General features: G+C 40.7%; 1 protein-coding gene across 2 annotated transcripts in view; it reads left to right on the top strand.

Annotated features, from left to right (window-relative positions):
- Window positions 1–26340, top strand: part of ERCC6 (ERCC excision repair 6, chromatin remodeling factor) — a 78413-nt gene that overhangs the window by 10630 nt on the left and 41443 nt on the right. For both annotated transcript variants that reach the window (XM_011287260.4, XR_002146483.3), the window contains exons 5-6: window positions 3377–4094; window positions 21973–22098. In XM_011287260.4, the coding sequence (XP_011285562.2) occupies window positions 3377–4094; window positions 21973–22098 (844 nt within the window). The remainder of the gene's footprint in view (window positions 1–3376; window positions 4095–21972; window positions 22099–26340) is intronic.

The following is a 26340-nucleotide window of genomic DNA, read 5'->3' as shown; positions in this document are numbered from 1 at the left end:
TGTCTTCTACCAGCTCCAGAAACTTATTCAATAAGACAGGGGAATTTTTATGAAGAGTTAGGGCAGTAGAAAAAAATACGAGACTGGGACACCTGGATGGCTCAGTTGGTTAAGTGTCCTGACTCTTGGTTCCAGCCTAAGTCATGATCTCATGGTTCATGAGATCAAGCCCTGTGTTGGGCTCTGAGTTGACAGTGTGGAGCCTGCTTGGGATTCTCTCTTTCCCTCTCTGCCCCTCTTGTGCTAGTGTGCACGTGCTCTCTCTCTCTCTCAACAAATAAATAAACATTGAAAAAAAAAATTAGAGACATGGACTTTTAAAAGTTCAGTCTCTGAATTCGTTGGGCTTGTAACCAAGGCTTTCTCCTGCTGAGGTTCCGTGTTCTCGTTGTTCCTGTCCGGCTGCCTAAAACCTGCCACTGCATTGTACCTTCTCTTGCTTCTTTGGTAAAACTGCCCAGGATTAATAGACTTCCCCAATTCCAAAAGCCCCTTTTCGTTCTTGTTCCGCCTGGCCTGTCTGTAGCAGCTGATACTTCTGTGCCTTCCAGGATCCCAGTCTCTACTGGTTTTCCTTTTGGCCCTCTGACCATTTCCATAGTGGTTTTTTTGTTTGTTTTGTTTTTGTTTTAGAGAGAGGGTGTGGGGTGGGAAGTATAGGGTGAGGGTGGGGGCATTAACAAGCTAATTCTAAAATTGATATAAAAATGTATTGGGCCAAGAAAAGTCGATTTAAAAAAAAAATTTTTTTTGATGTTTATTTTTGAGAGACAGAGCATGAGCGGGGAAGGGGCAGAGAGAGAGAGGGAGACACAGAATCTGAAACAGGCTCCAGGCTCTGAGCTGTCAGCACAGAGCTTGATGTAGGGCTCGAACTCATGAACTGAACCACGAGATCATGACCTGAGCTGAAGTCGGACACTCAACCAACTGAGCCACCCAGGCACCCTTCCCCCCGTTCTTTTTTTAAAGGTTATTTATTTATTTGGAGAGAGCGCGTGAACCTGGGAGAGACAGAGAGAGAGGGAAGAAAGAATCCCATGTAGGGTCTGCACCGTCAGCACAGAGCCCAATGTGGGGGCTCTATCTTACGAACTGAGAGATCATGACCTGAGCTGAAATCAGGAGTCAGATGCTCAACTGACTAAGCTACACAGGCATCCTGAGAAGAGTGTGTCTTGAAGAGGAACAGAATATCAAGGCCCGTGATTAAGGTGCAGTAAGTAAGACAGTGGGTATTTGCACAAGGAAAGACAAATAGATCAGTGGGACAGAATATAGGGTCCAGCAGACAAACCCACCCATGTGTGATTAGTTGGTTTATGATGCATGTGGCAGTACAGTGCTATGGGGAAGTGTCGTCTTTTCGGTAAGTGGTTCACATGAAGGTAAAATGAGTCTTGGCCTGCTACTCTATGTAGAAAGATCAATTCTGAAAGGATTATAAAAATATAAATGTGAGTGGTAACACAAAGTTTTTAGAGTATAGCGTAGGAAAGTATTTTCATGATTTTGGGGCAAAGACTTAACGAGACACAAAAATGCTTTTTGTAAAGAAAAAGATTTGATAAGTGACCTATATCGCAACTAAACTGTGCATCAAAAGATAGCATTAAGAGAGGGAAAAGACAAGCTGCAGAGTGGGAGAAGATATTTGCAATACATGTATAATTGAAGGACACAAATCCAGAGTGTATTAAAGGACTCTTAGGAAAGGGCTAAAGACTTGAACATTGTCTTCAAAAGAAGCTATTCAGAAGGTCAGTAAACCTATGAAGAGGTGCCCTAGTTCATCAGTTAGTAGAGAGACACAAATTACAACCACAAAGTGGTACCATTACACAACTACCAGAATAGCTAAAATGGTAAGAATTGAAACTCTCAAACACTGTTGGTAGAACTTAAAATTAATAGGACCACTTTGGAAAACCATTTGGCAGTGTCTGCTAGAGCTTAACATACCCAAAGAATTATGTATAAATGTATTTCTGAAGGAGGTGTACTGGAATATTCATAGCAACATAATTCATAGTAGCTAAAACCTGGAAACCACCCAAATGTCCATTAACAGTGGAATGGAAAAATTATAGTATACTTGTATAATATAATACTAACAGCCATGAGAATTAACAAACTGCAACGATATTCAGCAATAAGGATGACTCTCACAAGCATGTTTATAGCAAAAAAGCCAGATGTAAGAGTACAAACATTTCCATTTACATAAAGTTCAAAGCTAGGTACAGCTTGTTTGTAGCGTTAATGGTATGGTCAGTTATTATTTTAGGGGGGGTGGAGGCTGGAGGGTGCCATGAAGGCTGGTGCATCTGGGGGTAGTAGTGATTTCTGTTTCTTGATCTGGCTGTCGGTGTATGGGTATGTTTTTTTTCTGAAAATTCACTAAGCTGTACATTTAGTATTTGTGCCCTTTCTGATGTGTATTGTTCTTCACTGCAAGTTTAGTGAACACTGGTTACAAGAAATGTAGATTTTTAGAATATGGATTCTTCCTGTTCAGCCTTACTTACGTTTATATTTTGGCTGTGGGTGAAATAATTTTGCCAGAGATTAAGTTCAGCTAACGAAAGAGGGATGATATCTGGGTGACTTTATATTGCTAGGCAGAACTTCCAATTTTTATTTCTCTTTTCTGTTAGTTAACTTTGCACATTTAACACAGTGCTGTCCAGTAGACCTGTTTGCAATGCTGGAAATGCTGTCTGTGTTGTCCATTATGGTAGCCATTAGCCACATATGGCTCATTGAGCACTTGAAATACGGCAAGTGCATCTGAGGAACTGAATTTTCAACTTAAAAAGCCACATGGTGACTATTATATTGGGCAGTGCAGAGTGAATGTTTATGTTTTACCTATGTAGGTGCATGCTGATTCTTTATGTTTTCTGTTTTACTATCTCTTGAATTTAAGTCCATGTGAATGTTGGTATTTGAAGTGACATGGAAACTTCGGAGATTGCTTCCTTGGGGGCTACTCTTTAATTGATGAGGAAACACAGAGAAATGTGTATGTTGTATATGAGTAGCTCTGTCTTTAGATACACAGAGAGTGTATTTATAATGCATTATTTTAGAAAAAGTTATTGAGAAACCACCTTTTTTTTTAAAATATGAAATTTATTGTCAGATTGGTTTCCATACAACACCTTTTTGAATAGGAGTGTATTGAACATGGTATGATGAATGTTATAATAAATTTTATTCTGTTCTTTTATGTACAATATGCTTTAGTATATCCACGGTATGTTTTTTAAATGTGAGTTGTTTGTAGGTGCTGTTTATTGAATAAGTGAGTCCTTGTGTCGTACTCTTGGAAAGGTTCACACTAGTGCCCAGTGCATTGTCGTCCCTCTTTCAGAACCGGGGCCATCCTGTCTCGGCAGCATGCTCATGCCTGTCCAGGAGGCTGCTTGGGAAGAGCTCATCCGCACTGGCCAGATGACACCTTTTGGAACCCAGATCCCTCAGAAACAGGAGAAAAAGCCTAGAAAACTAATGCTCGATGAAGCATCAGGCTTTGAAAAGTATTTGGCAGATCAAGCAAAATTGTCTTTTGAAAGGAAGAAGCAAGCTTGTAATAAAAGAGCAGCTAGGAAAACTGCGGCCTCGGGCACCTCTGAGCTGAGCGCAACACTCAGTGAAAACAAACCAAGTGAGCGAAGCAAAGTTCTCTCGAAAGCAGATAAGCGCTTGAGAAAGCACATCAAGAAGCTGCAGAAAAGGGCTCTTCATTTCCAAGGGAAAGTGGGCTTGCCGAAAGGAAAGAAGCCTTTGGAGTCTGACGTGAGGCCGAAGGCAGAGGGCACCTCTGAGAGCGAAGAGTCCGAATACTTCCCCACGGAGGAGGAGCAGGAGGAGGCAGAGGGGGCTGAGCTGACCGGAGAAGGCCCTGACTCCGTGCTGAAACCTGTGCTCAAGCACCGGAAGCGGCAGAAAAAAGTCACGGTGCAGGAGATGGGGGATGACTTTTTTCCAAGTTCTGGGGAAGAAGCAGAAGCCACCTGTGGAGGAGGAGGTCGGAAAGTAGTGAGATGCCGAGATGATGGAGATGAAGATTATTATAAGCAGCGGCTAAGGTCAGTCTGCAGAGATTGTAAAGAGATTGTACTGCTTGCTTTGTCTTAGGCAGCAGGTTTATTAAATAAGGATTCTAGATTCAGTTTAATGTATTAGACCCCCGTTTATCCAAAGGTTGGACTTCCTGCATCCTTAGCCTCCTAAAGCAGCAGAACCCCCAAGTCCCCAGAGGAGCTGATACGGAATGCTTCTAATTTCTGTATCTTCGTTCAGATTTGGGACGAGTCTCAGAAGAAAAGCTTGGGGGAGGGCCAGGGCAAGATGCATGCAGAGGACTAAAGTGTGAGATGTATGCCTTTATACTCAGAGAGGTCACCTGTAACAAGGGTCAGGAGAAGACTGGCTTGTATAGTGGTGGTTTTTGTTTTCTTTTGAAGCAGGGAAATGATTGTGGAGGACTTTGCCCCAAAAAGAAGCTGAAATTTAAGCTTTGGTGTATGAAACAATAAGCTTGTTTTCTTAAATCCCTCCTTCCTTGTCTTGAGAAAGTAGTCACCTACAGAATTATAAACCCGTCATGCTGCCAGAAGTGTATTTCATGCTCACTGCATACCCTTCCTTTTCACGGTCATTTTTATGCTGGAGATTGACTTTGGCTTTTTTCCATGGCTCTCTCTGTATAAGATGCAAATGAGATAAAAGGGAAGGTGAATGTGTTCATTCAGGAAGTCAGCTGCCATATATTTTTTCTGAGCCCCGGAAAATGGTCTGTATGCTGCAGATACCAGTGTGTCCCACTGAGCACGACCCTGCCATGCCTCAGGTCTCCCACATGAGCTTACTAAGCACGAACAAGGTCCAAGGGAAAGGGGATCTGTTTGAAAGGTAAATAAAACAGCTAAATAAGATAAAAAGATCCCCTTATTTATTCATTTATTTATTTATTTATTTATTAAAAATTTTTTTTAATGTTTATTTTTGAGAGAGAAAGACAGATCCAGAGTGGGGAGGGGCAGAGAGAGAGGAAGACACAGAATCTAAAGCAGGATCCAGGCTCTGAGCTGTCAGCACAGAGCCTGATGCGGGGCTTGAGCTGTGAGATCATGACCTGACCAGAAGTTGGACACTCAACCAACTGAGCCACCCAGGCGCCCCAGCAGATTACTTTTTAAGTGTTTGCTCCTGGGATGGCTTTTTCCCAGTCTTCCACAGTTTTTTCTTCTTTTCTATGTAGGGAGGTCTAGTTTATTGTTTCTTGTAGCTTTCCACGGGCCTTTATGAATGCAGATTGTCCTGATATTTTTTCTTCTGTTACTTAGAACTGATGACCCACATCCAGATTGTCTCATACACTCCCTAACCCTTTTATCTATCTATCTATCTATCTATCTATCTATCTATCTATCTATCTATCTATCTATTTATCTTAAAAAATTTTTTGTAATGTTTATCTTTGACAGAGAGAGACAGCATGAGTGGGGGAGGGGCAGAGAATCTGTAGCAGGCTCCAGGCTCCGAGCTGTCAGCACAGAGCCTGATGTGGGGCTTGAACTTGTGGACAGTGAGATCATGACCTGAACCAAAGTCGGACGCTCAACCGACTGAGCGACCCAGGTGCCCCATTTATTTATTTTAAAGTTTGTTTTTATTTATTTTGAGAGAGTGTGCAGGGGCAGGGAGAGAGAGGCAGAGAGGGTGAGAGGGAAAGAGAGGGGAGGATCCCAAGCAGGCCCCATGTCATCAGCACAGAGCCAGGACTTGGGGCTCGAACTCCTGAACCATGAGATCATGTCCTGAGCCAAAACCAAGAGAAGGATGCTTAAACTGAGCCACACACGTGCCCCTGCCTAACCTTTTAAAAACAGAGGTGGCATAGTTTTTTTCACACAGTTTGAGGAACTGTGACCTAAATCCAGTTCTTAGAGCTGTTACACTTACTGTGGTAGACCTTAAGTAGCATCCTTGAAGAGTGGCTTACATTTGTTACTTCTCATTGCAACTTTAACTTTACTTTGCACATTTAATATCTGTAGAGGTATTTGAAGGATATCACTGGATGCTCTTGAATGCTGAGTGGTGTCAGTCTCTTTCTAACTACTGTAGAGAATTAATAAAAGTGTTAATCTCAACATATTGATTGTAAATGAAGCAATATTTTCTTCCCATTCAATATTAAATTAATTTTTAAATGTGTTAGTATCTTGATGAGAAGCAGTTTATTTTGATTGAATTTTAAATACGGGTTTAGTTTAAATTCATTGCAATGCGTTTTTCTTAATAATGTTAAGATTGTAGAACAATTATTTCCAAAGCCATTCCAAAGCCAGTTTTTTGCTAAAGTTACAGTAAAATCTCAGATGAATTTCAGAAATATCAATAACTCTAATTGCCACCAAAATACTATAGCTCTTAAAATTTTATGGCCACAGTTATTACGGCTGTTAAACTGCAGATACCACATTGAAATGTTTGTTTTGCGTCTCCTTTGATACTCTTTGGATTGGGGGATGTTAAAAGAAAATGCTTTGGACTGAGAAGCGTTATTAAGAACATTTTAGAACTGCCAGTTGCTTTTTATATTTTGTTACTTCTTGTTGCTGATCTTTGTAGACAAATTGAAATTGTAATGGTATTCCCTTGAGTGAAAAAAAAAAAAAAGACTTTAGGCTTCTGTATCTTAGCAGTGGTTTGAGGATGGATAATCAGAGTAAAGCCCCATAGAGTTTGCAACACAGAAAATGAGTTTTTCTTAATGGTTAGAGTTTAGAAATGTGTACCTAAGCTAGGTGCCCTTTTTGAACTTGTCCTGGTTATAACCCTGTTAATTATAATGGTCATTTAAACTTAGAAGTGAAAGTGGGTCACTCCTAGACATCTCATCCCTTTTCTTCTCTGAGCTGGAGGGAGCATCTGTCTGAGGTCTTCCCTTAGCTCTAGTTCAGTCCCAACCTGGTAACTTTGTGTTTAGGTGTTGCTAAGTGCGAGTTTCCTATCAAGACTTTTCTACAACGTAACCTTTTCTGGAACAGGATAATAACTGTTAGGATCCTTCTTTTCTCTGACTTCACCCCAAGACCTCAGATCAGTCTTGGAAGTGTTACCATTTTTTAAACTGCTCATGTGTCTGTCTCACATTTGTATCCTGCTTCTGTCTCTGCACTAAGTTGCATTTTGAGGCTGCCTCCTCAGTGGTGTTCCCTGATTTTCATACTTCTGGATATACCAGGAAGGATGAGCCAGTTCTTTGAAGTAAATATTCCGTCGGTTCCTACTCATGTCATTGGTATGCAGATCCTAGAAAACATCGTGATTTTTTCATTTTAATTTTGTAGCAGCAGAGTTTCTATTAGGCTGTTGCTCTTAGTTGTGAGGTTTAGCTTTTCTTAAAATACATCGCTGTTGTAGAAAGCTAGGGCCTGGGAGCTCCAGGAGCCAAATAAAGACTTAATAGGATTGACACACATGCAGTGTTTGAGTGATAGGTGTCTCTGGTGAACACTTAGGTGTTACTTACCCAGTCTGTACAGCCGGAATGGGTCAAGGGTGGCCTAGAAGACCAGACATTTCATATGTGCACCTTTCCCCTTGAGGTGTTCAAAGATCAGCAGCCCTCGTTACCTCGGTGTTTCTGATTGATTTCCAGATGAGATACGAGGCAGCTCTCATTGTGTCATCTTTGCTCTCACTGCATGAATGTGTGTGTGTGTGCTCTAGGACTGGTGCTAGGGTTTCCGGAGAGGAATTTGTCTTTTAGGGGACATGGGCACAGTTGGGCCCTAAGCAGTGTGAAGGGAATAATGAATTCAGACAGGTATTTGGGGAAGACTTTGTGGAGGAGATTCATCCCAGCGCAAGGCCTGGTCTGTTGAGTAGTTCAGATATGTTGAAAAAGACCCTAGGGTGCAGGTTATTGAAAAGGAAAATACATGCTTGCTTTGCTTTGGAGACACATTATTTCTCATTTGGATTGCCTTGGATAGTGGTGTGGTGGCTGTGGTCTGCAGAGATGTCTGGTTTCTAAGCAGTCACTGTAGGAAGGTAGGGCACAAGCCCTCACCTTACCAGACAGCTCCCATTTTAGGCAGTGGCAGTCTGTTCAGGGGGGGAGACTGAGGCCCTGTTTGGATTCTCTAGGAAAGAGTGCTACAGTCCGTTAGTGATGTCTACCATGGACACGGGGGCCTCAGAGGGAAGCGGCAGCATTCATGCCAGTTATATGCCAACCTGAGAGATAGCACAGACAACAAATGTCACCAACTCTGGCTTCCTTCTCCAGCTGCAGTGAGCACTGCTTGGGTCAGACTTGGGTTGTAGGTCAGGTTGTATCCTAAGTGAGAGGATGTCCTTCCAAGTAAGTTTTGTTTCCTGTTGACACAACTAGGGTTAGCATCTATAATTTGACTTAAACCCACACCCTGAAGCTCTTCTTTTCTATTTCTGTGTGCCAGACAGTATATAATAGTAACAGGCTTTATTTTCTTGGCAGTGAGCATTGACTGAAGCAGAGGTTCCCAGCCTACAGGCTGACTTTGCAGAATCACCTGGGTGCCCTGCCATTGGAGGTGTTGATTCAAGAAATCTAGCATGGGGCTTCAGGTCGTAATTTTTAAAAAGCTTCTCCAGGTCGTTCTGATGCACTGTCAACTTTGGGAATTACTTAATGTGTATAAGTAGGTTTTATATACTTTTCCTTTTTGAGGTGGTAGCTTTTGGCAGATTCAGTTTTTATACGTTACTTTAAAAAAATATATAATTTGTTGTCAAACTGGCTTACATACAACACCCAGTGCTCATCCCAACAGGTGCCCTCCTCAATGCCCATCACCCATTTTCCCCTCTCCCCCACCCCTCTATCCACCCTCAGTTTGTTCTCTGTATTTAAGAGTCTCTTGTGGTTTGCCTCCCTCCCTCTCTGTTTGTAACTATTTTTTTCCCCTTCCCTTCCCTCATGGACTTCTGTTAAGTTTCTCAAGATCCACATATGAGTGAAAACATATGATATCTGTCCTCTGACTGACTTATTTCACTTAGCGTAATACCTTCCAGTGCCATCCACGTTGCTGCAAATGGCCAGATTTCATTCTTTCTCATTGCCAAGTAGTATTCCATTGTATACGTAAACCACATCTTCTTTATCCATTCATCAGTTGATGGACATTTAGGCTTTTTCCATGATTTGGCTATTGTCGAAAGTGCTGAGGTGTATATGTTACTTTAAAATCCTCTTTTATGTACCCTGCACAAGTGGGTTGTGTTTATATAGGAAAGGGCTTGGAGAGGAACTTTGAGGTCAGTTCATTCAGCTAAGTGCTGTGTAAAATAGATCATCTGCTTCTTATCAGAACATATGCTTCAGAATCACCTGGAAAGCATCTTCAGGACTCAGCTTGCAGTGTCTGAGGCAGCAGGTCAGGGGCGGAAGGAGCTGAGTGCTGCGCTCGAACTTTGGGCTCCCACTAATTCTGAGGCGAGGTTGGTGGCGTTCCTCAGTATTACAGGCCCTTACTATGTTCCCGTTTAGGAAACCCTTGATGCACTTGGAAAGAATTGTTGGTTAAAGACATTGGGGTTTGAAAATGTGATGCTTTTTTCTCTACTCTAGCCCAATGTCAGCTTGGTATTACCACTGCAATAAATCTCCTCCCTACCCCGCCCCCTTTCCACCTCCACCTCAGTAAGTGAAACAAGGTAACAGACTTTTCAGTAGGCGGTCCCTGAGTCTCCTCATATATCATCCAGTGGTACTCTGGGCTAAGCTGCTGAGATCACAGCCTGAAACTGATTTGAGCTGCTACCTGCAAATGGTTTGAAGGCTTTCCACACCCCCCACCTTGAACTTTGGATGATTCCTTGTTTTTTTAAATAATGAAATTATGACAGTATTAAGATGGAAAAAAAAAAAAACACCTACTTACACCTCTTTTTTATGTCATTTGTCTACATTTCATTCTAGGCTTTGATCTTATGTATACGTACCTTTCATTTATTACAGTTATAGTAGGCTATTCAAACACTTGATCATGCCTTGTTCAAATTGATCGACTTGCCAATATGATCTGTTAAGAGGTAGAGCTGGGATTTGAAGCCAGGAGAGGGTTTTGTAAATGTCATTTTCCTTGCATTTGTGAATTGGTGGAACGTGTAATATCTAGATGTGACCACAGGGTGGCACTAAGAATCAGCACTTAGCTGCTTCCCCCTTCCTGTAATGGAAACCAAACCAAAAACTTAAACCAGTTGGATGGGGACTTGGGGTGATTGTAGGGAGTCTAGAAGACTTGACAGGTATGGTGTGGATGGGGATAGAATTTGCCTCACGGTCTTGTGTAACCTGCATCTGTAGTCATGCCTGTTGATGTAACTTTTTTTTTTAATGTTTATTTTGTTTTTGAGAGAGAGAGAGAGACAGAGACAGTGCAAGTGGGGGAGGGGCAGAGAGAGAGGGAGACAGAATCCGAAGTAGGCCCCAGGCTCTGAGCTGTCAACACAGAGCCCAACACGGGGCTTGAACTCGTGAACCGTGAGATCATGAACTGAGCTGAAGTCGGGCGCTTAAACAACTGAACCACCCAGGCACCCCTGTAACTGGCTTTTAATAAATACAAATATTTATTTAAATAAATATATTTATTTAAATCTTTAAACCTTAAAGATTTTTCTTTTCTGCCCCATTTTTTTTACCTTGTTTTGTATGACTAACTTTGAGTTAGAAAAGGCTAATGACTCCATATATTATGTAAATCTTACAGATTACCTTCTAACACTGCAAGGCTTAATCATCTGGGTAAACAGTATCTCTGTTGTCCTTCCCCTTAAGCACTGGAGCTACTGGGGCCAGAGGCGATTTGGATCCTGGTTTGGAGGGTTTGGCTGTATCCTTGCATAGTTCTAGAGGAGAAAGGCTGTCAGCATTTTCAGGTGCTTAGAGGGGTCAAGCCAAGTAGGATAAATGTTGGAGAAGTCTCTTGGATTTGGAAATTTGGAGGCCTTGATGGCTTGAGCAAGGGTGGCATGTGGGGGTTGGAAGAAAGGTTCTATGAGAACAACTATAGGTAGCATCACCTAACGCTTACTACTTAGGCAGTGCTTTGTGTCAGATAGGTTCTTTGGTTTAATCCTCACAAACCCTAGGAGATAGGAACCTGAGCCCAGAAAGCTGATATAATTTGTCCAAGACAGCAGTAAATGGAGAAGGCTGGAGAAGAGAAAGGGATCCGAGGAGGATTGGGTCAGGTGGGAGTGATCTATCAGCTTGGTTCGTGTGATGGACTGGGAGGAGTGTTGCCTCAGCAACAGGTTTCTGCCTTCACTTGATGGGGACCAGTTCCACACTATTTGCGGGTCCCATTCCATGCCTGAAATGCTGCTGAAGGCTGTGCCTCCTAGAACCCTCTCCTAGCTGCTCTGTCTCCATTTTATTATCCCTACAGAGCCTCTGTGTCTTGTTTTGCCTAGAGCTGGCTCCCTTTGCACTGGGATTTTCTCATTTATTCTTCAATTGGATCTTTGTTTGCACTGGATGATGATTTAGCACTTTCAGGAAGGTCACATGTAGGAAAGGCCAAATTACATTGTAGAGCTTATAACTTTTTGTAAAAAGCATTTGATCTCCAAATCATTTGATGTCTAAGATCTGAATTTTTAAGTTTAATCTAGATTTATTCAAGAAACCTAAACATAATGATTTGAAGATTGTTCTTACTACCATCAGTTTCTAGGAGTTAATGTCTCAAGAAATAATCCTGTGTTCTTCCCCCCCCCCCCCCCCCCCCAGGATTCTATATTTTAGACAGAAGGAAAAGTTACTCCCTTAAAGAGTTTTCTTAGAATCTTGGCTTCTTTGAAATGACAAAGCTAAGACACAAATGAAGACTAATTCTGCTTCGTGCTCTGCACACACCTCTCATTCCCAGTTTTAGTGCATAATTGTCTGCATCAGTCTTAATTTACTCGGTGAGATCTGGACTCCTAACTGAGGGTATTTCATCTGCTCAGATGTGCCAATTAAGTCCACCCAGATAGACCATAAAAAGGCAGATAAGAAAAGTAAAACACTGAGTATCTCAATTTAGCAAATTAGACTAATCTGTAAGGGATTCTTAGCTGTCTGAAATAGAAAACCTATTGCACTACAGAAATGCAAACTATATTAAATACCCAGCTTGGTGCCTTGAATATATTTTTAAAAATCAAATTGTACTCATTGTGCTTCTGTTGTAGATTTCTTTCATGGATATTGCAGTAAGTGCAGAATGAGCCAGAGATTGAAATTTCACCCTGTATTGAGAATGATTTAACAATATGGTGTGTGACTTTTCCCTCACAGTGCAGGTCTGAAGTGCTCCAGGCTTGGTGGCTCTTGCAGTGTAAAAATGAAGGCAGAGCAGTTAGGTCCCTTGTGAATTTCAAGCAGCTCAATATATGACTTCCTTGGAGTTTTGGAGCAGGCATGTTCATTTTCTTCCTATACGGTCTGAAGCTACTAATGTTTGACAGTTCCTATTGATAGGTATATTTTGCCTTTTTTGGGGGTTGGTATAGGCAGTTCATTGGTTTGTCTGTTTATTAAATATGTTTTATGTGTTTGCTGAGTCTAGATTATTTGTAGTCAAAAGAATTGCTAAGCTGATTTTACTGTTGAAAAAGTTGGCAACTGTGCAGTGAAGAGGGAGTTTTGACTCACTTTGTGCAATATTGAGGTAGGGAAGGACATCTTTTGAGACATCTGTGAATTGAACTTTTAGAACTTGGTTTGCTCTTGTACAGTTGTTTTCATTGTGTAGCCAGTAAAGAAGCGATTATTGACTCTTTGGCTTGCACTATGAGAAAAGAGGTGGTTTTAGGGAGTTTGGGAAATACGTTTGAGAGACAAGATTATGTAACAAGAGTAGACTCTAGAGGTTGATTATCTGAGTTTGAATCTTCATGTTGGTGATCTTGGCCAGGCTACTTAATCTGTCCCTATTTTTCTTTAACTGTGAAAAAGATGAAATATAGTATCTGCCTCACAGGGTTTGCAAGGAGTAAATAAATTAATACAGGTAAATTGCTTAAAACAGTGCCCGGCACACGGTGAGCATCAGTAACTATTAGTTGTTGTCATTCCTTAGTATTTGTTTTCTGACTCTGAGTTTAAAAAATATATACATAATATGGATGTTTGTATGTGCAGTTTGAAAACACAACTGGTCCAGAGCTAGCCGTTGTTACTCAAGGAGGTGATATGTGACATAGGGGTTAGAAATCACAGGCCATGGAGTCCAGTGCCAGAGTCTCACCTAGTAACCATGAGATTCTGTACATCTTTTCATCTGTAAAATGAGGGTCATAGCAGTACTTTGTTCACAGATGGTATGAGGATTACAAAGGATAATATGTCTAAGATATTAGGCTTATGTCAGGCAGTCAATAAATATTAGCTGCTCTTATTTGCATGCCCACCAGGTAAAACATTTACTACAAAGATTTCATCAAGTTGGTAAGAGGTCTGTGAGAATCATGAAGAGCCTATAAATAATGGTATCTATGAAAAGGTGTCTAAAGTAAAAGGCAGTTTAACAATTGGTATTAGTATGCATAGCCAGATCATTAGCTATTATATACTTAGCTTTGTTGATATTAGGCTTCTTTTCCCTTTTATACATTTTTTATTAATATGATAAGGTACACTTAGTGATAAAAAAGTCGTACAAATATAAACACATTGTCAGTAGTTGTTTTGGGAGAAATAAAAAAATATTTCTCCTTTGAATGCACTAGGGGGCACTAGACCTCTGCCCAGGGGGCATTCTTCAAACTTCACAGCCTGCTCCTTGCTTCTGAGTGTGGATAGGTGAGGATTACACTTTGCTTCCTCACAGGTTTCTCTGTTCTAAGGTCCGTGTTCCAGATCATTCTTTTGTGCCTTGTAAGGCTTGATTTCCACACTCCTTGCTGTGCTAGATATGCAGGACATTGTTCCCTAAGTGGACTGTGATAATCTTAATCTTTGCTGATGGTATGGGTGGAATAGCGTGATGGCCTTCTAGACTAAGGAGCTACACCTAATTCCTGCCTGCCCAAGATTACAGTAGGTGCTTTAACAGTTATTTTGTATTCATATATAACCTGCAATTAACAAAAATTTCCCAGTTTTACTTTTTTTGTGTGTAATCTACCAATAATTAATTGCAAGATAGCATCTGATATGCATGTAGTATATAAAAAAAGTAGTTTCCCAAGGGTGTAGTACATATGTTACCATTTAGTGCTGTGTGAAACTTTTATTTGATTCATTTTGTGGCAGAGGAGACAAATGCAGTGGTGTTAAATGATGCTTCTAAAGTTCACACCTCTCCTTGCCAGTTAGAGACCTGAAATGCAGCTCTCTGCCCACATCCGGTTTTCACTTCTCAGTGGGTATCTTAAATCTGTGTTTTTTACTGGGTTCTCCGTTAGGGGCTGCCACCGAAGTCTGAGGAACTGTAGGAGTTAGAAAACCTCCCCAGTGAATAACATACTTCATTTTATTTGGTTGCAGCTGTGATTATTACATATGTAGATTAAAGAAAAAGATGGTGGGACCATCAAAAACATTACTTCCTTTCTAGTATTGTCATTGTAGTTTAGGGCTAGTTAAATTTTTTGTTTTCCTCTCTCAGAAGATGAATTCTTTCATTAAAAAGTTGAATCTTTTGCCCACCCTTTTCCACCTGGTCCTAGGGAAGCTTGGATGCAAACTTGGGGCTTCTGATTCTTCCCAAGATCTGGTGTGCAGAAACCAGTGTTGTTACAAAGTGAATCCACTGGAAAACCCAAAACACAATTCAGGACTTGAAAATAACTTACAAAATTTTTATTAATAAAGGAGTTTCCTTTCCTTTCTTGTCCTTTTTTTTTTTTTCCCTCCTTATACAATCAAGAATTTCTCTGACTTTGTCCTTGTCATGCCTCATTCTTTGTAGTGGACCTTACTCATGTTTACCCAGTGGATGTATCTAGGAGTAGTTCTTTAACATCATACATGTAGAAAGAGCAGGAATGCAGCAGGAGGTAGGCTGTAAATGAGATAGAACAGGACACTTCCTAGAGTGCTTGGGTGGCTCCATTAGTTAAGTGTCTGACTTTGGCTCAGGTCATGACCCCACATCGGGCTCTGTGCTGCCAGCTTCGGATTCTGTGTCTCCCTCTCTCTCTGCCCCTCCCCTGCTTTCTCTCTCTCTCTCTCTGTCTCTCTCTCTTTCTCTCTCTCTCTCCCTCTTCCCCCCCCCCAAATAAACATTAAAAAAATTTAAAAGGAACAGGACTTTTTTTTTTTTTTTCTGAGAGAGAGAAAGAGGGCACAAAGTGAGTAAGGGGCAGAGAGAGGGAGGAAAAGAGAATCCCATGAAGGGCAGAGAGAGCAGCAGGGCTCACCCGAAGCAGAGTTCGTGTTTACCCAAAGCGGGGCTTGAGCTCACCTGATGCAGGACTTGAACTCATGAATTGTGAGATCATGACCTGAGCCAAAGTCAGATGCTTAACCGACAGAGCCACCCAGGCACCCAGAATAGGACAATTCTTAAACTCATTCTTGAATGACCCATTTTGACCATTTTCAGGCCATGCTTCTGTCTGTGATGTCTTCCTTATTTCCAGCCCAATTCTGAACCTCATTCATTCATTCATTCATTCATTCATTCATTCATTCAGCATTTACTGAGTATTTGTGTTTAGGTGAGCATTACACTGGTCTCTAGGAGTATGACTAAAACAGTCTGTGGCCTCAGGTGTCTCCCAGTCTAATGGGGAAGATTAGATACGATTTTCAAGTGGTGCTGAAACACCAGGTGTGTCCAAGGTGCTATGGGGTTGAGAAGGCACCTGGAGGGCAGGACACCTAACTCTGATCGAAGAAGGCGTCTCTGGAGGCACGGCTTGGGCAGAGGTCTCAATGGTCCATGTGGGGTGGGGATATATGTGTTTGGGGGGAGCCTGGGGACAGTACAGGAATGCAGATAGCACAGATATGAGGAAACTGCAAGGTATGGCATAATGGCAGTTAGCTGTGTTTTTCCACTTATATATTTTAAACATTCTTGGTGTTCAGGAAATTCTTTGAAAATAAATAACCTTAAATGGTGGCAACTAGCTCTCAGGTGTATTCTTAGGGTTCTGTTGACAAGGTGCCCTAGCAACTGGAGGAAGTGTTGTTCCTGGTGTAGTTCAACTGGTTAGCTGTGCCTTGTTGCCAGGAGCCTGGCCCTGGGTCCGAATTGCTTCTGACAGATCATTATTGTGGTATCAGCCCCAGGCCCCACAGCCTGGGCCAGGTTCTCATTCTTGCATGAATGTAGCAAAGCCAGGGAGCATTTTCTCTGCCTGCATCTGATTGGAATTGTAAGTTTATGTTTATTACTGGGTTCTTTTCTAAGTGGCTGCCAGTGGAGTCGCTAGCAGGCTGACTGTGGCAGTCCCGCAAAGAGTTGGAAACCCTGCCAGGGAACACCAGGCCCACTTGCTTTTATGTGGCTGCAGCTGTGACTATTACATGTGCGGAATGTTTTTAAATGCGAGGATAAAAAACATGGAAAAGTTATTTCTTTTCCGAAAATGTAAATATTGGACTATTTACTGCCCCCTTCCACCTTTAAAATCCATTATCTGCCTTACTTATTGAAACACAGAATTTAGACGTTTTGGGACCATATCTGATTTTTAAGATTTTAAATCACTGGAGCCCAGATCTTAATCTTGACCCATCCCCAACCAATTTAAGTCATTCTGTATCAATTTTTTTGTTACTGTCATATAAAAGGCAGCCATACTTCATGACAGTTTACTGTTTACAAATCTGTTACAGAATTTTTAAATTGAAGTATTCCAGCAGGTATCTTCTGATGGGTAAGTGTGTTTACTCATGTTGAGCATGGTACTCATAATTTCTGAGCATCCATTTGATTAATAAACATGGTTTTTGTTCACACATACTTGTTGAATTCTGTTAATAAACACTGGTGGTGCATTACCTTATCACAGATGGATTATATTGGGTTATATATTGCCTCCACTTCCTCCTCTGTACGTGAACATAGTAACAGCTCTGAGGATTGTGTTTGTGTGAGGATTTCAGTAAGCAGATATGATTACATGTAATAGTGTAGTTATTTGTTAAGCACTTACATTCTAGGCTCATGCTAAGTGCTTTACATGTGACACCTCATTTAATCCTCCCTAAATCTAGGGAAGTAGATGCCATTGTTCTCCCCGTCTCCTACTTGAGGAAACTTAGGTGCTGAAGAAGTGAAGTTACTTGCTGAGGGTTAAAGAACTAATAAATAGCAGTCAGGATTTGATTCTAGACCATCCGGGTGCAGACTTCTGTGTTTTGGCCTGTGGTTATTCTGTGTGTTAAACCCAGTTTATTCATAGCACAGAGATCCCTTTACACCTGCTGGCCAGACAGGTCGCCCGGCCTGCCAGGTTGCAGGACAGGCAGGTTGAGAGCAACTTTAAGACTCTTGATAGCATCTAGGATGGGAAAGGCATCAGGTGAATGTGATACTCCTCCACCACCCCCCTCCCCCCCCCCCCCCCCCCCCCGCCCCCAGTCTGCCATGTGGTCCTTCTTGTCCATCAGCACTAGGTGCTGCACTGTTTCAGTGGGCACTGGTTAGATGGTCAGAGGTCTGTTCTGGCTCCAAGCCCCATGAGGAATTACTGCTTTGTATAACAGAAGGATCGCTTAGATTGAGCCGCATATGCATGTGGTTTTATAACTCTGGTATTTTCTGTCTTTAATATGTGTGGATGACTCTGCTGGGGCGATTTGTCTTCACAATGGTACAAATACTTGTAGGCAATAATGATTTTTCCCTACCATCTTTAGTCATCCTTTAGCCAAACTGAATAAATGTTTGGCTCTTCTCATCTTTATGAAGCGGAAGGTACTGGAATGCAATAATTTCTGTGGTGGCTAATGTGGTTTCCTAGGTGCTGTGTGCTGTGGAGACATGATGCCTGTACATTTTAGGAGGGAGGAGAAGGAGGAAGCTGAACCCTGTTGACACAGAGTGATGCAGTGGGAAGCTTAACAGCCCCAAAGATTTACTGGCTGAGTTGAAGGAAATAGCTGTTATCTATCAGTGGAGTTAAATATGTGATACTCTTGTATGTAAAATATTCAATGACCTTATGCCAAACTTGTGAAACCAGTATCTTCTGGTGTTTTTTTTTTTCTTCCTGTAAAATTATCTTTGTGTAATTGCAAAGTAGAGTATTTTTAAGTGGATATAATTTTTGTGATTCTTATGAGTTATCTTTGTGTAATTGCAAAATGGAGTACTTTTAAGTGAGTATGGTAATTTCTGTGATTCTTATCAGTTTTGTATTATTCATAAATTTACTAAATAGAAGTATCTTTTGTTTTGCAGATGTTTGTTTTTGAGTTCTGATGGTAAGGAATTTGGATACTGAGGAATAGCTCATGTGAAATTGCTTGCTTGCTAAATTTCACATAGTAGGTAGCAAGAATCCAAATATATACACAGGGAAATGTATGTACATTATTTTGATTTCTTTTTTTTTTTTAAGTTTATTTCTTTATTTTGAGAGAGGGAGAGGGTGTGCATGTGCACTTGCGCAAGTCGGGGAGGAGCAGAGAGAGAGCGAGAGAGAGAGAGAAGGAGAGCGGGAATCCCAAGCAGGTTCCACACTGTCAACACAGAGCCTGATGCTGAGCTCGAACTCAAACTGTGAGATCATGACCCAACCTGAAACCAAGAGTTGGATGCTCAACTGACTGAGCCACCCAGGCACCACCCCTCATTTTGGTTTCTAAGTTCCAATAGTGGGTATACTGATCTACCAGGGTTTTTTATTTAGACTTGGCACTATTGACATTTGAGACCAGGTCACATTTTGTTATGGAGGACTGTCTTGTACATTGCAGAATGTTTAGTAGCGCACCTGGCCTCTACCTGCCAGATGCTAGTAGTATATCTCACTCCTCACAGCGGTTGTAATGACCAGATATGTCTCTAGACATTGTCAAATTAACTTGGGGTGGGGGGGGAGGATGGCCAGATTGCCCCTGGTTGAGATCCAGTGCTGTATACCATTGCACTTAACTAAATTTGTAGATAATCGGAAACTCAGAAGAAGATCAAAGCCGATTATAGCCACTAAGGCATACTTCATTTCGTCAGTTGCATGGAGATAATTTTGAAGGAAGAAAAAAAGAGAGGAAAAGATTGCCTTTAGAAGTTAGAGCACAAAAAGGTCATTACAATTTTTGTATAAAAAGACTATCTTACATTAAACTTCATGGCTATATGACTGTTATTAGGCTCGGCTATAAGCTGCCTCTTAAATTTGCTGTTCTTTTCTGGAAATTACCAACAGTGCTTATTTGTTGGTACTCGTAGTGCCCTGAAGGAGTTTCAGATCATCAGCTAGTTCTTCCTTATTGATCACAGTTAAACCTCAGGTAGCCCCTTTGTTACTTGAAGAGTTAACATCCTCAACAAAGCAAGAATTTATCAGAGGATGTACTTGAAGGTCCTCCAGCAGCTACCTGGATGGGATTGCCTGTCACTCATGTATTTGGCCTCCTGTGCTAATTAATACGGAACACAACATTGATTTAAGTGGACAGGGGCGCCTGGGTGGCGCAGTCGGTTAAGCGTCCGACTTCAGCCAGGTCACGATCTCGCGGTCTGCGAGTTCGAGCCCCGCGTCAGGCTCTGGGCTGATGGCTCAGAGCCTGGAGCCTGTTTCCGATTCTGTGTCTCCCTCTCTCTCTGCCCCTCCCCCGTTCATACTCTGTCTCTCTCTGTCCCAAAAACAAATAAACGTTGAAAAAACAAAAAATTTAAGTGGACAGTATGTGTGATATTATTTCCACTTTCTCATTTACATTTCCTCACGTATTCTCTTAGCATTCTTCCATAATCGATGGCGGATAAATGTCTTCTTATATATGTTACTGTTCTCATTCCCTTCCTGTGAGCTTTTGACTTTGAAGGCATTTATCTATATTGCTTTATCCTATTCCCACCATTTTGTGAAATTCACATTGCGAGCTGCATGCATGCTGAGCAAGGTCATCCATTTATTTTGAGAGTGAGTAGAGTGTGAGGCTTTTGACGTTTGTATGTATATTTTTTAATTCATGACACCAATATTCATCATAGTTATTTGGATACAGAATTAGTCTGGTGAAATGGCTGCACTTTCTCAATAGTCTTGATGTTAAGACTTTCAGATCTTTAGGGGCGCCTGGGTGGCTCAGTTGGTTGAGCATCCAACTCTTTTTTTTTTTTTTTTTTTTTTAATTTTTCTAATGTTTATTTTTGAGAGAGGGACAAACACAGAACCTGAAGCAGGCTCCAGACTCTGAGCTGTCAGCACAGAGCCCCATGTGGAACTTGAACCCATGAGACGTGAGATAATGACCTGAACCGAAGTCAGCTGCTCAACCTACTGAGCCACCCAGGCTCCCCTAAGCATCCAACTCTTGATTTCAGCTTAGGTTGTGATCTCATGAAGCATGAGATCGAGCTGAGCGTTGGGCTCTGCGCTGACAGTGTGGAGCCTGCTTGGATTTTCTCTCTGCCCCTGCCCTGTGTGTGCGTGTGTTCTCTCTCTCTCCCTCTCTCAAAATAAACACTTAAAAAAAAGACTTTCAGATCTTTTGACATTTTTTCGTTACACATACATGGCATCACCCTTCTGAAATATAAATACTCATCTTATTTTTTTAACTTTATTTTTTATTTTTTAGAATTTACATCCAAATTAGTTAACACCTAGTGAAACAATGATTTCAGGAGTAGATTCCTTAATGCCCCTTACCCATTTAGCCCATCCCCCTACCCACAACCCCTCCAGCAACCCTCAGTTTGTTCTCCATATTTATGAGTCTCTTCTATTTGTTCCTCTCCCTGGTTTTATATTATTTTTGTTTCCCTTCCCTTATGTTTATCTGTTTTGTCTCTTAAAGTCCTCATATGAGTGAAGTCATATGATATTTGTCTTTCTCTGACTGGCTAATTTCAGTTAGCATAATACCCTCCAGTTCCACCCACGTAGTTGCAAATGGCAAGATTTCATTCTTTTTGATTGCCGAGTAATACTCCATTGCGTATATATACCACATCTTCTTCATCCATTCATCCATCGATGGACATTTGGGCTCTTTCCATACTTTGGCTATTGCTGATAGTGCTGCTATAAACATGGGGGTGCATGTGCCCCTTTGAAACAGCACACCTGTATCCCTTGGATAAATGCCTAGTAGTGCAATTGCTGGGTCGTAGGGTAGTTCTATTTTTAGTTTTTGAGTAACAATTCATCTTATTTTATATCTTAAAAGCATCTTATTACTAAATTTATAACTTAGATTTTATTTAGTGGAAACATTTTTTCTAAGTTAATTGTCAGTCCTTTGATATTGCTGATGCCCCCTCATATGTTAATCTGATATATAGCAGTTTTGACCAAAAATCTGCTTTATGTTCAAGACACTATGCTGTTTTATGCTATGACTATCATACCTTTGGCACAGAAATAGTAATTATAAATGAAATCTATTTTTTGTTATACTGTCATTTTGGAGATTAAGTTATATTGAAATTTTCACTGAGTCTTTTCTAGAATTAAGTTCATATATCTTAGGAACTAGCATAGAAATTTCCCTTTAGGGTATGCCAGGAGAGGAACAAGTAGTTTTGATAATGAAATGGGACCTTCCAGAAATATTTCTAAAGCAGCTATAATAATTCAAATAAGAATTGAATTGAGAAAGAAGGAAAAGAGAATTTTTTTTTTTTTTTTTTGAGTATCAGTGTTTTGGATAATGATGGTAGTAGAAAGCTAAAAGACCATTCTAATTTTCTTCTTTTTCTTGTGCATTATCTAGAACTATATTCTAATCATGCAACCAAAATAATGGAAATATGATTTTTATTTTCATGGTAGGAGATGGAATAAGCTGAGGCTGCGGGACAAAGAGAAGTGTCTGAAGCTTGAAGGCGATTCTGAGGAGAGCGATGCCGAGTTTGACGATTTTAAAATCCCGGGTTTTCTGTTCAAAAAACTTTTTAAGTATGTGCTGTGTGTTCTTTCCTTTATGTCTGTCATCAAGCCATTGTGTACAAATTAATATTTCAGGAATTACACAGTAGTTACCTGTGGACCCTTAAGGTACTTGCAACAATGTATTGCAGATACGGATACCATCAAATGAAATTTTAGCCACGTGCTGCTCATTAAAAGTAGATGATAATAAATTGACTAATGTTCACATTGGGCATGTTTGTAAGCTGCTGAGTCTATGTGGACCTGTCTCTGCAGCCTAGAAGCAACACATTTAAAAGCCATCTCCATCAGATTATTTTTTTGCTCTTAGTAAATTTAAGGGACCAAATCTCTAATTTCTTAAGTCAGATTAAGTAAGAAGAGATGTATATTAAAATCAATATTGGGGTGTGTATTTTTTTTTGTTTGTTTTGTTTTTGTTTTTGTTTTTTTACTTCTGTGTAGAAATAAAAAACTATTGAGAGTAGTATCTAAGTGTTTTATATTGTACCTAAGGGTAGAATACTTCTGAGCTGACCAAATGTGCATCTAAATATTTTATGCAGATGTTGTTCTAATGTCAAAAGAGAAAGTATAGGCAAACACCTTTAGCATTAAGTTGCTATGTGAGACTATGTTTCATGTGTGAAGTGGCCAAGTGTTCCAGATAACTGGGAGCTGTGTGATAGATGCGTGCCTGTAGCCTACCTGGCCTGGGCCAGTCTCTTATGATGAATGTAAATACTGAGGCACATTTTCAGTCTCATCACTCCTGGGATTTACTTAACAAGATAATTTAGGAAGGCTTCTTCAATGCATAGAGGAAGTTAAACCATTAAATAGCTTTCTGTCTAGTAGCATCACTTGGTAGTTGGGTGCAGGATGTGAACTTAATTTCTTTGAGACAGTTATGTTTAATCTCCTTCATAGATTCACCTGTCAACCGTGCAAGATCTCTATTGAAAATAGTCTCTATTGAAAACTTGTGCAAGATCTCTATTGAAAAATAACATGCTTTTTATCTTTTCTCTCAGAGGTCTTATAGTTTCAGTTTTTATCTCTATGAGGAGAGGGTGGGCAGAAGGAGTTGGGAGTAGTTACTTTATCCCACTAATGTATAGGAAAGCTGAAATCCTGAAAATGTGAAGTGTCTTGGTTGGGTTGTCCTAACTGGACAGAAGAAGACGTATGTGGAAATTCAGGCCAGAATCTCCCTAGTAATTTTTGCAGATGAATCATTTTATAGCCCAGAGAGGTGGCTTCTTTGTTTATTGCTTCTCCCACATGAAAATTAACTATGGAAGGGTTCATAAAGACAGCATTTATTGACAACTCTCTTTTTGTCGGCTCTAAAGTGATTGCTTCTTAAGGAACAGACCAAATAGTATTAGTGTTGTACAAGCAAAAGGAATACCCAGATTATAAATTAAATTGATTTAGCAAATAAGGATGCTTCTACACATGTAGTAAGTGAGTTGGCAGATATGCTCAAGAGTCAAGTTGAGTGCATTTTTGTGAAAGTGTGAGATTTTCTGTTAAGGAAATTTCACAGTGGAACCAAACTTTGATTACTAGGAGCATATAGGATTCAGGGTATTGACTATTAACCCTATAGTAGTTAATGTAAGTACGTTTGCTTGTTTGTTTTAGTCTTTTTAAGAAAAAAAATTGTTTATGTTTGTTTATTTTTGACAGAGAGAGCAAGTGGGGTAGGGGCAGAGAGATTGGAGAGAGAGAGAACCCCAAGCAGGCTCTGCACCGTTAGCACAGAGCCTGATGTGGGGGCTTGATCTCACGAACCGTGAGATCATGACCTGAGCCGAAACCAAGAGTCGGGTGCTTAACTGACTGAGCCACCCAGACGCCCCTGTTTTAATTAGTCTTAATTGCACATTTCTGGAAAGTATTTTGTGTTCATTTCTCAAAAACAGGTTTTTAAATATTTCATAAGTGTTATTAAACTTCTGTTCCTTTTCTTCTGCTGTGTGAGAAAAATTAATAGGATTGATGTGTCTCCATTTTTCTTTGGTGATTAAGTTTTAGCCAGGCCAGTTTAATTTTAAGCTGTAGATATATTTTTGCTGTATTTACCGCCCTCTGTGGAATTAAATTAACAGGGTATAGTTGTACACAAGGGAGTCAGAAGGTACAATTATCTATTTAAGTGCTATTTTCTGCAAGATCGTGTTTAACTTTTAAAATTCTGTTTTGAAAATTTGCCCAGCAAATGCATTCATCTGTATAATGTAGCAATCAAATGACAAACTTCAGTCTTCTGACCTGACTTTTAGCCACACTAGCAAATGCAGTCTTGGGTTAGTGTGACAGTGCCAAGAAAAACCAATTATTTGTGGTTATTTGGTGATACTTCAGTCTCATGGGGGAAGCACAGTATAGTCATTTTTTACTATTTTATAATAGCCTGTAAAAAATCTTTAACTTTTTCTGAAGGGGTAATTTTTATATGCTTTTTAAAGGTTCTGAAAACGGAATTGTGTTAACTTGCTTTCATTTGAAGTGTGTAACTGTTTACAGTTTTTATTAGGAAACGAAAGCAGCAGAACCTTAGTCTGTCAGTGGTGCTGCCGAAACCAGAACCCAGGGCCCCTGACGCCTCAGCCAGCATATGCGGGTGCAGTCTGAGAGCCTTTGTAGAAAGTCGTGATACGACTTACAGGGCCACCTAATGGAGACTTTTCCTTAAACCATTTCTTTAGTGTTATTCGTTTTATAAACACATAATCATATGCTATTCAGGTACCCTTGGAGATTACATTTGGAGGTGAGGAAACACCGGGCACGCTATTACTGCCTCTCCTGGGTCACATAGGATGCAGCTGTCTTAATGCCCTCCCAGACTCCCTTTGGGATACCATGCCGGTTGCCACTTTTTATTCCTTTGATGACTTCTCAAGTGCTCCTCTAGATTTTTCCTGCCTTAAGTTGATTGGCCCCAAACGAAGAGAGGTGTTGCACCCTTATTGGAGGGAGGCCATGTAGTTTAAAAGTGAAACACTAGAATGATCATTGGGAGATTGAGGTCCCTGCTCTGCCTGGAGGAGCTGGTCTCATAGTTGTTCTGCACCTCAGAAAAAGGAGGTTTGTCAGTATTTAGTGATTCCGATCATACATCAGTTTTTTGGGGGAGTTTTTTGAACTACATCTTTTTTTTTTTTTGTATTTTAAGAGAGAGAGAGCCAGAGAAGGGGAGAGAGAGAAGACCAAGCAGGCTCCCTGCTCAGCACAGAGCCCGACATGGGGCTTGACCCCACAGCCATGAGATCATGACCTGAGCTGAAATGAAGAGTTGGAAGCTTAACCAACTGAGGCACCCCAGCACCCCTGAACCACATCTTTATCCACAGCTGAAATTGGTCCAGTGTAACTGGTTCACAGCAGCTTTTAGCCTAGATCAGTGTTTCTCATCCTGAGCACAACTGACATTTTGGGCAGAATAATTCTTTGTTGTAAGAATTATTCTGTGCATTGTAGGATGTTGAACAGCATCTCTGGACTCAACCCACTAGATGACAATTATGCTTTACTAATTTTAACAGCCAAAAATGACTCCAGGGATTACCAAATGTCCCCTAGGTAACCAAATAACTCCCCATTGAGAACTGTTGGTCAAGATTATCTCCTAAGTGGAGTCACTTTGGAAGGAGAGGTTCTGGATTTCAGTTCTGGCTTGCTCCTTTTTTTCCCCAGCGGTTTGACTTTTGGCAAGTTATTTAACCTCTGTGCTTTCATTTCCTAACTATAAAATGGGTTGATCATCTTTATGCAGGATGGTTGTGGGGCTGTATCCAAACCACCTGGCCAGCTGCCTCCCCAGCAGTTGGCTTCTAAAGGAGTTGGTAGCCATCATTCTCTGTACGTACCGTGTGTTAATAGAACTTGTCCTTCTCCCTGGATCTAAAGTTCTTTTATCCATACTAGACTTTACTATGTTTTGATTTTTAATCCTCTTCTTCAGGGGACATAATCAGTGTATATATTAACAGACTTAATGAGCAGCAGCATTCTTATTCAAAGTTTTCCTAATACGATAGTAACGGCAACAGCTAAAGTTACACTTTTGGAATTGATTTGCAAACTATTGGGGGGAAATTATGACATATAATTGAGAAGAGATCAGGTAAGTGTGGCTCAGCAAGGACTGGAGTTCACAGAGAGATTCTAGGTAGACAGATCACATACTAGACTAAACATTGACCCAGTAAACCAACAAGAAAACCACCTGTATTGTTTCTTTCTTAAGTTTATTTA

This window comes from Felis catus, chromosome D2 (assembly GCF_018350175.1).
Source record: "Felis catus isolate Fca126 chromosome D2, F.catus_Fca126_mat1.0, whole genome shotgun sequence".
NCBI classification, from domain to species: Eukaryota; Metazoa; Chordata; class Mammalia; order Carnivora; family Felidae; genus Felis; species Felis catus.
This window is presented reverse-complemented; position numbering and strand designations above follow the sequence as displayed.